The following is a 12,803-nucleotide window of genomic DNA, read 5'->3' on the forward strand; positions in this document are numbered from 1 at the left end:
ATACATACATTTATTTATTAGACATATGCGATTTATTATGTATTTAATTAAGTTGATTTAAATGTTAAATTTGTGTATTTCGCTGCTTCTATCTGGTTAACAATGAAACGTTATCAAATTTATATAATTTATGTAGCATTTTAAGATTTCCTTTCTTGTGAACAACTGTACCTTTATATGCATTATGATTATTAAAGAAAAATTACAAAAAATAAAAAAACTATGGATTGTTGAATTATCCTTCGGAGAGGAAGGGGACCAGTAAATATGATCGGAATCTGATCGATCAGAAAATTAACAAAAAATATTAGATACCAGAATAATTTTTTAAAATACATAAATATTTATTAATCAAATTCATATTAAATGGATTTTCTGCAAAGAAAATATAACCAGAAGCCAGAATCAGAATGGTTATTTCAATATTGAAATTCCTTATCTATCATACATACACGGACATATGTATATGCTCCCTTTTCGTCGGCATCACACACAGATGGAATCCAATACGAGCGCAAGTTCAAGTTCATAAAGTTCGCAATTAAGATTACAATCGATTTTTAGAATATAATATTTATTTATAAAATCCATATTAAGATACTACATACATATTTTTTAAAGTTTGATTATAATGGCTTTGTATTGTTTGTTCGAATAGGGTTACACACTCTGGAAGGTGTTGCGATTTACCCATTATTTCAGTATTAGAACTCTTGAATCCATCGGGCTATTATAGAGGCTTCCTTATTGCGGGCATCGCGCACCGATGGAGGATCAGCAGGGTCGCTGTGCCGCAAGTCCAAGTGATGGGCGCCCTCCGGCAAAATAATAATATCAACCTTGTTATTCGGGGCTTGCAAAACACCGCCACCACTCCATGGGTCCAACAATCCATTGCTAAATATGATATTGGTGGCCGTGTCAATACTCCTGCCACCATAACGTAGGATTATGTCGTATGGCTTGGGTGTTAGACGGTAGTCCTTGTAACACTTGTCGGAAAATTCCTTAAAGTTCCAGCTCGAGGGACGGAACATAGTTTCGGTGCCGTTGGAGCAGAACGGCATGACCATCTGGTTGCAGGTCTGTACATTCCAGCCGGCGTCGTCAGCATTCGAGTTGACATTGATGTCCAGGCATTTGGCGGAGCCAGTGTAGTTTGTGTAGACAGCCAGGGCACTGGCCATAGCGTGCAGCAGATCCGCATCGTTCTGGTGCAGGTCCTTCAGATAAAAGCAGACCTGTCGCACTGGGTAGGCCGGCAGCGGTGCCAGGAAACTACTGTTGTACGGATAGTTGACCATAGCCAGATTCCCGTACACCTCCTCTATGTAGTCCAGGAATTTCTTCAGGTCCGCATCGTTCTTGATGGGATTGCACAGGTGAAAGGCATCTGAGATTTGTTTTTTTCCTGCCTCGGTGCCACCCAGCGTCTCAAAGGTCTTCCACGATCGGCCAATGTTGGCTGTACAATTGGAATTATAGGCATTCTGAAACACCGATGTGACGATTCTGTAGAATATATCACAGTCTGTTATGCCAGGAAACTGGAAAATAGGGGCCGACGCCGCTAATGCTCCGGCAACAAGGTGTGGATACTTCATGCGGAACCATGCAGCCAACATACCGCCGTAGGAGCCACCAAAGGCCACTACCGGCAGCGGGAGATCGTTGCGTAGGAAGGTGATCAACATTGCGTAATCCTCCAGCGTCTGCTCCACCGTAAAGTAGGCCAAGTGATCCGGCATGCTGGCGTTGAACGTTGAGGCGCCGAATGGCAGGGATTTTCCATAATAGCGATGCTCCGCAAAAATCACCAAGGCCCGCTGCTTCTCGGCGAGCTCCCACATGAAGCCCGTGTTTTGCGCAAACAGCTCGATGTCGCCCTCGTTGCCCGTGTAGAAGAAGATCGGGGTGTGCGCATTCTTCTTGTCCACAAAGGAATCGTTGTACAGGTACCGAATGTTGAAGGTGGCATTGCTCAGAAAGCTGAAATGGTCCAGCGGCACTTGAAACTCTTTTATTTCGTACTTAAACTTGACCTCAGGCACGCCAGCTTCCCCTTGGTGAACAGCAGTGCATAAAATTATACAAACTGCTGCCGCAGCAGCTCCAGTTGAACCGATCATCTCGGGAGTAACAGAATACAGTGAAGTGAAATGACGCACTGGCGGTTCAATAAAACAATTTATTTTGGTTCGTTATCTCTAAGCCGGGATTGTACATACATATACATACATTTTACATCAGTTTGACCGCGGATATACCGACTGACCCTCAAATATATACCTTTTTATTGTCTAAATATACCATAAATATACCGAAAACAACGAATTTAACCCATTTTACCCCGCTCTATTTAAACAGTTTGAGTTAAACCGCGGAAAATATTACTGTTTGTGAATTATATTATTCTTGTAGACGCATCCTTTCTCTTTACCTACAAATAGTTAAAACCAATTTTTTTTAAATATTTTCGTGTGTATTTAAAAATTCCACTGGTCGACAAGGGGTTAATCGATGTCTGTCCATGATCAGAAATCATATTACTAGATTTTGATGTTCGGCTTAATATTACTAGCAAGCTAAGACTATCAGCCCTGAACATATAATTTTATCCAATTGATGAATCAATTTTCCACAAGATTGGCTGGTTTTTAATACTCTCTTTTATTGGATTGTTTACAAAATAAGGTTCAAACAAAAAAGGTTAACTCATAAAACTTAAGTGTGTACGGAGTGTGACGTCACTTTTGCTGGTCAAACAGTTCGCTGCTATGAGTATGGGCATTTGTATACCCTTTATCCTTAAATCAATGTTTAATTTCTGTTTTCAAGCCGCTCGGTGGGGCAGAGAGCCGAAGCCGAAGGCCAGGGGGCCAGGAGCGTCTCTGTCGGCGTAAAGGAGTCGTGCTCGTTGGCAGCCCTTGATCCAAAAGCTCGTTCACCTGCTCAATTCTGTCCTCGAACTAGCCCCTGCACATTAATAAACATTTTTGCGGAAAGGGGGATTTCTGGGGAAACCTACATTCACCACTACAGCACCAGGAACTGCTCGTACTTGAACTGGCCCCTGCTTTTGCACGTTGGCGGTCAGCTCAAGGCCAGCGCTCCATCAGCTGCGGCAACTCGAGTAGCGTCCTGCAGGCGTCCTTGAGGCGGCGTTGCTCGTTAAGCTCGGCGGACTCCTTCAGGAACTGCTCGCACTTGCCACTGAACTCTAGAAGCTTTCAAAATAAAAGAAATGGGAAAGTGAGAACTACTTTGCGTACAGTGAATTTTATTCGTATTCACGGGTACAAAAATTGTGTGGCAGGCGGAGATGGCTACGACCACAGTAATTTCAATTCAATCATTACAAATATATTTAAAGAGTATTTAGAACTCAATGAACTGATCATCACGGTCTCTGTCTCAGCTGTTACCCAGTCACAGTGCTACGCAAGGTACTTGGCCTGCAATGCCCAATTTGTGTTCCTCCCCCCCCTTGAAATATATTGTATCCGAATGTAGTGAACGGTACGCGCCGTAAAGCGGATTTCATCCGGAGTGTCCTCGTAGCAGTTATATGTTCCCACAGAATCCCAGCGGATCTGGTCGCATGACACATCCACGGTAAAGCACGGTATATCCACGTCGTATGAACGAATTACTATTTTAATATAGTTGATTTTGTAAACTTGTCCCAGCTGGATGACTCGCTGCATTACGTTGTCTGTGATACGGCGCGCATGAAACTTTTCGGATGCCACATCTTCCCCCGGTAACATGACGGCTCGGTGGGGCAGATTGATTCCGGTATTGATTTGATCAATGGCGTCCAGTAATTGATCCGGTGTGAATATGCCAGAGGGATGCACCACGTGCCGCAGTTCATGTTTACTCATGAGCGGGAGACGTACGAGGGATAACAGCGTCTGGATGTCCTCACTCGGATTGTTGTCCCTCCATTTGCATACAGACCGAAAGATTTCCACTTCAGGAACACAGAAATTGTCTCGTCGCAAGACTTCCTCAAATGACTCCTTGGACAGCATTTTGATGGAGTCGTGCTTAAGTAGATTGACCGCATTGTTGTCCATAAACTTGAGGCATTCTTTGGTCAGCTGGTCCAGATCGTATCGGCGCGCTGCATTCAGGATCACGCACACGTTGCTGACGGCAGTACTCTTCTGGAGATGATTGGTAATAGCCCTTTCAACGTACTCCAAGCCGTAAAAATGCGCCAGATTGAGCACATCGATTATCTCATCCACATCCAGTATGGAAAGGGGTAACTTGCCCGAGTAAAGGTACTCGAGGATTATCTTGAAAGCCTCCAGCGGCACCTCCAGCCGAATTTCTCGCTCCTTCGACTCAGCCAGGTCCCCATATAGCATGGCGCGGAAATACTCACTGCGCGCCGCCAGAACAAGACGGTGGGCCGAAAGCCGCTGATCCTCCACCAAGAACACCACGTCCGAGTAGAGCTCGTTCATGCAGAGACGGCCCATGTCCGATGCTAAGCCGTGAATGTCGTCGGTATTGTTTTTCTGGGTGCTCATTTTCCGGATTTCTGAGTGGTGAATGGAGAATGTCTATATTTGTATTATTTACGCTCTAATAACTTACTTTATTTGGGACTTTTTAGTAATTTTTTTTTTTTTTGATTAAATCATCGCATGGATGACAGGGGTTTGATCGCAGCTATGTTGCCACATTTATCAGGTACTGGTGTGTGACTTATTGTCCGATTATTCAGGTTCGGACGCTTGATGGGCCCAAGGTGTGTCTCCAGAATATGTGTTTAGTGAGATCTTGAGATCGAAGAGTGTAAAACCTCCGAATGTATTGTTTAAAAAATTGTTTGTGAAAATTGTATCTTTTTTGTAATTTTTTTAATATATATATATATATTTTTTTTTTTTATAACAGGCCTCCCCTTTTGGCCTGCACAGACTTCCTGTCAGCGAGCTTGACAGGCGTTAAAAGTCATTTCCCTATACTTTATTAATCTAAAATGATTTATCACAAAATGCTTAAAAGTCCATATTAGCGCTTTTTATAAACTGTGCCAGTTCTCTGAGGTGGAGTGGCTCTTTTTTGATCAAGAGTTCATTTAGATCCTTATAATATTTAAAAATTCAATACTTACCCCTAAGGCGGACGAATCTTTGGCATTTAAAAAGCAGATGTTCAGCGGATTCTGTGACATTACATGACTCACAGATATCCGAATCAATCGCTTTAATTTTGTATAGAGAGGCTTTATCGTACGTGTGTCCTGTCATCAGTCTGTTTATTGTCTTTATGCTTTTTGCATTCCATTTTAAATTATAGTGCCATGGTTTTTTGGGTATGTTTGGAAAGATTTCAATTAAACTGGTGCACTTGTTACTACATTTTTGTTTATACTCCTCGTTCCACTTGTGTTCTAAGGAGTTTTTAATTTCTCTTAAGGCTTCTTTCACACTAAATTGAATGTAAATGGTATCCCCTTCTCGTATGGCGTCTTTTGCTGCCATATCAGCCTTTTCGTTTATCGTTACCCCTTTGTGCCCTGGAATCCATAGAATATCCAGTTTTTGCATGCCTGATGTGTCGATAGTATTGTGAATGTCTCTTACTATGTATGACTCTGTTTGTTTATTGTTTACTAGTTTTATCGCTCCTAGAACATCACAACAAATAACAGCTTTCTTGTATCCATTATTGGCACATATCTCACTCGCTTTTTTAATACCTATCAGTTCGGCCCCTACAGATGAAAGCCTATTTACTGTTCTATATTTATATATATTTCCACTGGGTAACTCTACAATTCCTATACCACACCTGTCCTGCGTGACCGATGCATCTGTGGACAGAATATTCCAGCCTTCTTTTGAATATTTTTCCAAGATTTCAGAGAATCTGGCTCTGATTTCCTCCCTCGAGTATTCTTCTTTGTTCTTTGTCATTTCTTTTTCTCTTACATTAATCTTTTTACAGTGTTTATAATTATCACAGCTTTGTGAATTGTCGAAGAAAGTTTTAAATTCTTCTAAGGTACAAGTGTAACTCGTCTTTGCTTTTGATAGTCTTATGCTATCGAACATTCTGGGATTCAGCTTCTTGACCTTGAAAAGTTCTTTGGCTGTAAGCCACTTAGCCCTGAAACTTGGAGGCATTATTCCCGCCAACACAAAGATTTCGTGCTTGCTTGTATCAGGAGGCACACCTACACATCTTCTCAGCACTCCTGCCTGTGCAATTTCCATGTCTTTATTGGACCCAACTCCCATGTCAGAGAAGCTGGTAATTGCATATTCTTGCTTGCTTCTTATAAACGATTTGAAGATATTAACGCTAGTCTTAGGTTTTAGTCCCGACTTAATAGTTGTCGCTAATTGTATAAGCCTACTGCTTTTCCTAGTTACTTCTTTTACCATTTTTATATGACTGGTATTGGACATGTTAGAACTTATAAGCCTGCCTAGAAATAAAAAGCTTTTTTTCACTGGTATTAGAACATTTTTAACTTCTATGTTCAGAGACCTTCCACCTTCCCTTCCCATGTTCATAATCACAGATTTGCTAGGATTGAAACTAAAACCCAGATCGCCACATAATAGGCTAAAATCGTTTAATTTGTTTTTCAGATTTGCAACTACAGCCGCATAGTTATACCCGTGTGACACCAATATAAAATCGTCGGCAAATTGCATGATTTGTGTGTTGCAGTCCCCTACCTGATGTAGTCTTTTGGTGTAGATATTAAAAAGTAGTGGTGAAAGACATAATCCCTGGGGTAATCCTCCTTGCACCACTTCTACTGCATCTCCCAGTCTTAGCAACCTAATGGATATGAAACTTATAATCCAGTCCACATACATTTTCGGAAAACTTTCATTTTCCATTAACATCTTTACAAAATTCCAGTTTACACAGTTGTAAGCGTTGTTTAGGTCAACAGCCGCTACTATCACATGCTCCTTGCTTTTTTTCCTTGCAGCTACCTCATTGATCACATCATTAATGCACATTGCGGCTGACTTATCCTTCTGATACGCATAAGACCTATAGGGTAGAATTTCGTTGTCCTGTATATATTTTTCAAGCTTGATTTTGATAATACTGTTAACTGTTTTGGCCAGGACCGATATTAAGGATATTGGTCGAAAATTTTTTATGTCTGATAGATCTTTGTTTTTTTTTGGGATTGGCGTGATTTTAATCGTGCGCCACTCAGCTGGTACTTCACAGTTAGCAATTTTGTTGTTGTAGAATTTGACTAATTCTGCCTTAGTGTCCCTGTTTAATGCGTTGAGCATCTCATAAGTGATCTTGTCAAAGCCTCCTGATGTTTTTTTGTTTCGACCTAGGACCATTTCTAGATCTTCAAGAGCAAATTTCGGATTCTCGTTTTCTTTTGATGCATGCAATGTGGCATCAATGCTTCTGGCTTCAGCAGGTACTTGTTCTTTTAGCCATTCTAAGTACGACCCAGCTTTTTCTAAATCAAATTGTTCTTGAGTTTCTATGTTGCAATTTTTAAGGTTAGCTAGAAACTTCCAGGCTTCCCTAGTATTTGCCTTCACATTGAGCTCTGTTAGTTTCCTGGCGTAGCTAGTTTTCTTTGCAATTTTGACTGCCTTCTTCCATTTGATTTTTAGATCTACTGCCTTGCAATAAGTCTGAAAAGCTGGCTCCGAGCATGCCTTTTTTTTGGCCTCAGAGAATTCGTTAAATAGTTTGGCTAACCTCTCATCCCACCATAACTTTGGCCATTTGTTGTCAACTTCAAAGGTAGCAGCATTGATTTCATGTTGCATACATTTGGCTAAGTCTCCTATGTTTTTTTTTATATCTATTTTTCCCAGTTTTTTAATTAGTTTGTTTTTAGCTAGAAACTTGCTTAGCTTTTTTCCTCTTCCAATCAGTTCAAAACTGATAGGGTGGTGGTGACTGCCTCCCAGAAACAGTTTCTCACAATTCCAATTCTGAACTTTAATACCCTTTACAAAGGTGAGATCCAAGACGGACCCTGCAATTGAATCTATATTTCTCCTAAATGTAGGACATCGATCATTTACCAGAGCATATCCTACATTGTTCATCGCTTGCTTTAAAAAAGCCCCTTTTCTACTATTTATTGTGTCACCAAAACCTATGTGTCTAGCGTTAAAATCCCCTGCCACAATTGCATTTTCAAAGGGGTCTAATTTTTCCAGAAGGTTATTTATAGCTTGCTTAAAGGTTTCAATCGATGTTGTTGGTTCAAAATATATGGAAGCGATAAAAAGATTTAGTTTATTATGGGTAGTACTTGCAATAACAATGTCCTGATCAGATTCATAGGTTATCTTTTTCATTTTAAGATCGTTTCTATAAGCGATCGCTACGCCTCCATAGCCATCATCTCTGTATTTTTCAATTAATTTGAAATTTGCTAATTTCCTGAAGCTGAGATCGTGAGAAAAAACTTCAGCCAGAATGGCAATACTGAAGTCTCCATTATTTAAAAAATATTCGAGATCATTTTTGTTTGCTTTTATCGATTGAATATTATGCTGTAAGCACTTCATATTCACGTCGAGACTTTAAACTTTTCTCATTTTCTTCTGTTGGTGTCCTATATTTCCTTTGTGGTATTTTCGTTGTATTTTCGTTGGTATTGGTGTAATTTTTGGACATATTTCTTATGCCACTTACTGAACTGAACTGCGACAACATACTTATAACCTGCTGGATAGTAAATTTGTTTTCTTCTGAATTCTGATAACCAGCGACCGGTATATGGTCACTAGTATCGTTTGTTTAAGCTTCTAGCTGAAAATGTGGTTTTTGTATGGGAATGGTTGGTCTTTGAATTACTCTGCTAGCATAACTATGCTTTTTGAGTATTTCATTGGCTTTGATGTTTTTATTTTGTATATTTTCCTCAGTTCTGTCTAATTTGGGAAAATTAACCTCATAATTTTCCATCTGTGAATAATTCTGATGGACTGAATACGTATTTAGCACTTCCTTTCTTGCTATTTTCTTTATTGTCATAATCTTATTAATGTCATTTTCTTTTTCCCATACTGGGCAAACAAGTCTGTCCCTGGCTGAATGATTCTTCCCATTGCATAAAATGCACTTAAGAACCGTGCATGTTCCGATGCAATCTCCCACTCCACATTTGTTGCACCTTCTCGCCGATTTGCATCTGGCTGAAGTGTGCCCAATTCTGCCACAGTTAAAGCACTGACGCAACTTTGGAATATATTGATATACCTTCATGCTGCATATCCCGAAAAGTGAGATCTTTTCTGGAATGTCGGCACCCTCAAACCCGATTTTTACCGTCTCGGTTGGTATGAACTTAAAATCTGAGTTGGTATCATCCATCAACATTTTTTCCCTCCTTGCAAATCTTTCTAGGGATTTTATCGCGATATTTGACATTATGTTCTCCCTGATTTCCTCATTCGAAAAACCTAGTGGAACACCTTTGATTATACCAAAGGATTCCACATAATTCCGTGGTATAAATGCCACTATATTCATCTTTTTCAAATCGCTATTTTTAACCAGAGTGTTTGCGTCAGTAAAATTTGAGAAATATATTTTGTATAAGGTCGGAGCCAGCGAAACAATTTCTTTTATACCTTTAATTTTCAGATGTCTGATTTTTTTAAAGAGAAATAAGCCATTTTTTGTATTTTTATTTTCGAACTTATCACAATTTTTTCTTGATATCAGCACTGCTGCATCACCCTTATGACTATCTCCATACAATACTATTTCTTTTTCAAAGCCATTTGTCGATACAAAAACTCCCGATTCATTTTTGGTTTTTTGTCCCGCAGCCATAATACTTATTTCAGTATTTTCGGTGTTTGTGATGTTTGAGTTAAAGGTCACACTCTCAAAACTGTCTGTGTCCGACCTCATGTCTTCTGCATTTGTATGTGTGTCACTTATGTCTTCTTCATATGTATTAGTGTACTCGTTTGTTCGCTTTTTTTTTAACCGAGGATGCGTCTTTCTTTAGACTGTCCAAAAAGTCTTCTTTCAAGGATGGGGCTTAAAACGTTTATTTTTCTATCATAGTCAGTTTTGGAATGTCTTTTATTGCTGTTAAGTGTCTGGTCCGGAGGTTTCATTTTTACTGACGCCGTGTTACCGGCGTCCGCCATTTTCGCTGGTTTAACCAGCTTGCCAAAAACTCACCCACCTCAGGGAAAGAATCAAAGTTTTCTTTTGATGAATTGATATATCTTTGATTTTGCCACAGGCAAAACACGCGTTTGTCTTGTCTCACGCTGCAAGGTGAAGTGGGCAGCGCTTGTATATATCGATCGACCTATCGATATATTGCGGCTTAAGGTGTTATGACATTAGAATTAGCTTAAATGTAGTGTTATGACATTAGACTTTGCCAATTATGCAGCGTAGAGGGATAGCATGAGGAGACACAATTCAAAAAATTTTCGTAGCCGTCTCTAGACACGTCTAAAGGCTTTCAGTTGAATAACTGAGGCACAACTTGATACAAAATAACCTTTTCCGGCACACTCAGCCACCAAGCCAGCAAAATTGTATCCGCAAAGTAAAACAATCGAACAATTCTGGACATTTTGGGAGAAAGATGTACCCGAGAACTACGAGGCGTTTTTTAAGGAAAGTTTTGTATCGCCATATCATTGTAAGAAAAACATTCAATCAATTCATTCATTCAATTCAATTCAATCAAAGATATCTTTTGTTTGCTCGGACTGGGTTCCTTCCAAGAAAGGCTATCTAGAAAATGCACAGTTGAAGTGTGTGAAACCTTACCTTCAATCAGAGCAGAACGGTTACAGTAGTGCATTGAATATTAGGTTGTCACACTAAGAATTTAAATGTGGGTCGTGACTCAAACAGGAGAAATGTTCTCGGAAAAGCTTTATTGATTTTACCAAAAGAGCAATGATATGATCGAATTGAATTGTGTATCTGGACAGTGTGAATCACAATCGTGCAAAGCTTATCAACTAGCTGGGTTGAGTCGATATATAGCCATGTCTGTCTATCCGTCCCAGTGAGCACATATGTCTTAGAGTCTATAAGGGTTAAAGCACCCAAATTTTGTATGACACTGTTACAAGTTAAACAATCTTACAATTATTACAGAGTTTATGCGCACAATCTTAATTTATTAAAATGAAAATAATTACTTAAATACCCACATTATTGCAGTCTATTCAATGTATCGATACCATCAATCGGTATTTAGCCACAGCCAACTTCACTAGTTCTGTTGACAAGTAAGTGTGACAAAAGACAACAAATTGTGCCTACAAACAAGAAATTTCTGAAGAAAACTAAACAAAGTAAGTTAATAAAGTATACGCAATAAAAATATAAATAAAATACTCTAACCTTCCACACACATAGAACTCCAAAAGCGAAAATGAACAGCCACGAATCTTTTTCCTCCATTGCCGCTAAGAGACGCCGAATTGCCGAGCCTGAACGTGTGCAGACATTTGGAGAGGGCGTTTTGCTTGACATGGACCTGCTGTGCATGAACGATCTCTACTCGGACGTGTCGTTCTTTGTGGAGGATCAGCGCATATCGGGGCATTGCGCGATTTTAGCCACGCGCTGTAAATACTTTCACACGATGCTTTTCGAAAGCATGTCCGAGTGGAAGGAACGCCAAATACGGCTTACCGTGCCGCTGGAGGCATTTAAGGTAATCCTCGGCTATCTATACTCGGGCACTCTGCCCATGTCCACAATGGACGTGGGTGCCATCTTCCAAGTGCTCGGTTTGGCCAATCTGTATGGCCTGCTGCAACTTCAGACGTTCCTAACCGAACATTTGCTGGAAACTCTGTCCGTTGGTAACGTGTGCACAATCCTGGATACAGCGCGCCAATTCAATATTGCAGACCTGATCACGAAATCACTCAATTTCATCGATGCCAATGGGGCCAAGGTTATAGAAGACGATTCCTTCCAAAAGCTGTCCAAGGAATCACTTGAAGAAGTCCTTTCTCGGGAGACTTTAATTGCCCATGAACTAAATGTCTTTTACGCGGTAAAAGAATGGAGTCGCCACAACCCGGACGTGGACATCAAGTCGGTGGCCTCGCTTTTACGTCTCCCTCTTATTAAAGTCGAGGACCTGCTGGGTACGGTTCGTCGCTCTGGACTTGTCGACGCAAACAACATATTCGACGTCATCGATAAAGCGATCAAGTCGGAGAATCTGCCCTATCGTGCCAGAGAGTCTCCAGGTGTAGATGTGGCATCAGTAAGCGAATGGGGGACTCGTTCGATGCTCAACAAGAATGAGATTTTAATCGAGCTGAGCTTCTGGTGCTTTATCAATAATATCGGTATCTGTATCTCAGGTATTAACAACTCAATACAAATGCTCGATTTCACCGTGGCAATCTCTTGCGACAAGACCCACTGGGTTGGCTTGGGAACTTTTAAATTTTCAGCTTTTCCGCCCTATCTGGATATCACCTTCATGCGCAGGCCTGTTCGTTTCATTCGTATCTTGCAACTTACACGCAAAAATTATTTTAAAGATATGGTCATCAGAGCAAGTCTAAGCCCAGATACTACCCAGGAGATGGCTTGGGAGACTGCTTGACAATAGCGACCACTGCTGAGTGACGGTCTGCAAATTTGTTCCTTTTCTTTATCATTTGAATGGATATTTTTAATTTTAATTGCTTTAATTAGTTTCTTCTATTGAATTTAATTCTTATAATTACAGATACAATAAATATAGGATTTGTTGTTATAAATAGCCGATTCGTGTATACTGAACAGGATATAGAGTGGATATATTGGGT

General features: G+C 40.2%; 3 protein-coding genes across 3 annotated transcripts; 1 reads left to right on the top strand and 2 right to left on the bottom strand.

Moving 5' to 3' along the window:
• Positions 1 to 557: 557 nt before the first annotated feature.
• LOC111078093 (lysosomal Pro-X carboxypeptidase) lies at positions 558 to 2,226 on the bottom strand. Its single transcript, XM_022372625.2, has one exon. The coding sequence runs from the start codon at positions 2,127 to 2,129 to the stop codon at positions 705 to 707; it is 1,425 nt and encodes a 474-aa protein (XP_022228317.2). The 5' UTR covers positions 2,130 to 2,226; the 3' UTR covers positions 558 to 704.
• A 1,034-nt stretch (positions 2,227 to 3,260) lies between these two features.
• Positions 3,261 to 4,842, bottom strand: LOC111078087 (BTB/POZ domain-containing protein 9-like). Its single transcript, XM_041593792.1, has 2 exons — positions 4,612 to 4,842; positions 3,261 to 4,555 (listed from the first exon to the last, which is right to left on the bottom strand). The coding sequence occupies exon 2, from the start codon at positions 4,542 to 4,544 to the stop codon at positions 3,438 to 3,440; it is 1,107 nt and encodes a 368-aa protein (XP_041449726.1). The 5' UTR covers positions 4,545 to 4,555; positions 4,612 to 4,842; the 3' UTR covers positions 3,261 to 3,437.
• A 6,371-nt stretch (positions 4,843 to 11,213) lies between these two features.
• Positions 11,214 to 12,739, top strand: LOC111078088 (BTB/POZ domain-containing protein 9-like). The gene is made up of 2 exons (XM_022372621.2): positions 11,214 to 11,321; positions 11,386 to 12,739. Exon 2 carries the CDS (start codon positions 11,402 to 11,404, stop codon positions 12,596 to 12,598), a length of 1,197 nt encoding a protein of 398 aa, XP_022228313.1. The 5' UTR covers positions 11,214 to 11,321; positions 11,386 to 11,401; the 3' UTR covers positions 12,599 to 12,739.
• Positions 12,740 to 12,803: the final 64 nt, after the last annotated feature.

Source organism: Drosophila obscura, unplaced genomic scaffold (genome assembly GCF_018151105.1).
Source record: "Drosophila obscura isolate BZ-5 IFL unplaced genomic scaffold, ASM1815110v1 contig_200, whole genome shotgun sequence".
In the NCBI taxonomy this organism is placed as follows: Eukaryota; Metazoa; Arthropoda; class Insecta; order Diptera; family Drosophilidae; genus Drosophila; species Drosophila obscura.

What these genes read in the sequence shown, in the direction of transcription:
- LOC111078093 (XM_022372625.2), bottom strand. Translation starts at nt 2,129, where the DNA reads ATGATCGGTTCAACTGGAGCTGCTGCGGCAGCAGTTTGTATAATTTTA.
- LOC111078087 (XM_041593792.1), bottom strand. Translation starts at nt 4,544, where the DNA reads ATGAGCACCCAGAAAAACAATACCGACGACATTCACGGCTTAGCATCG.
- LOC111078088 (XM_022372621.2), top strand. Translation starts at nt 11,402, where the DNA reads ATGAACAGCCACGAATCTTTTTCCTCCATTGCCGCTAAGAGACGCCGA.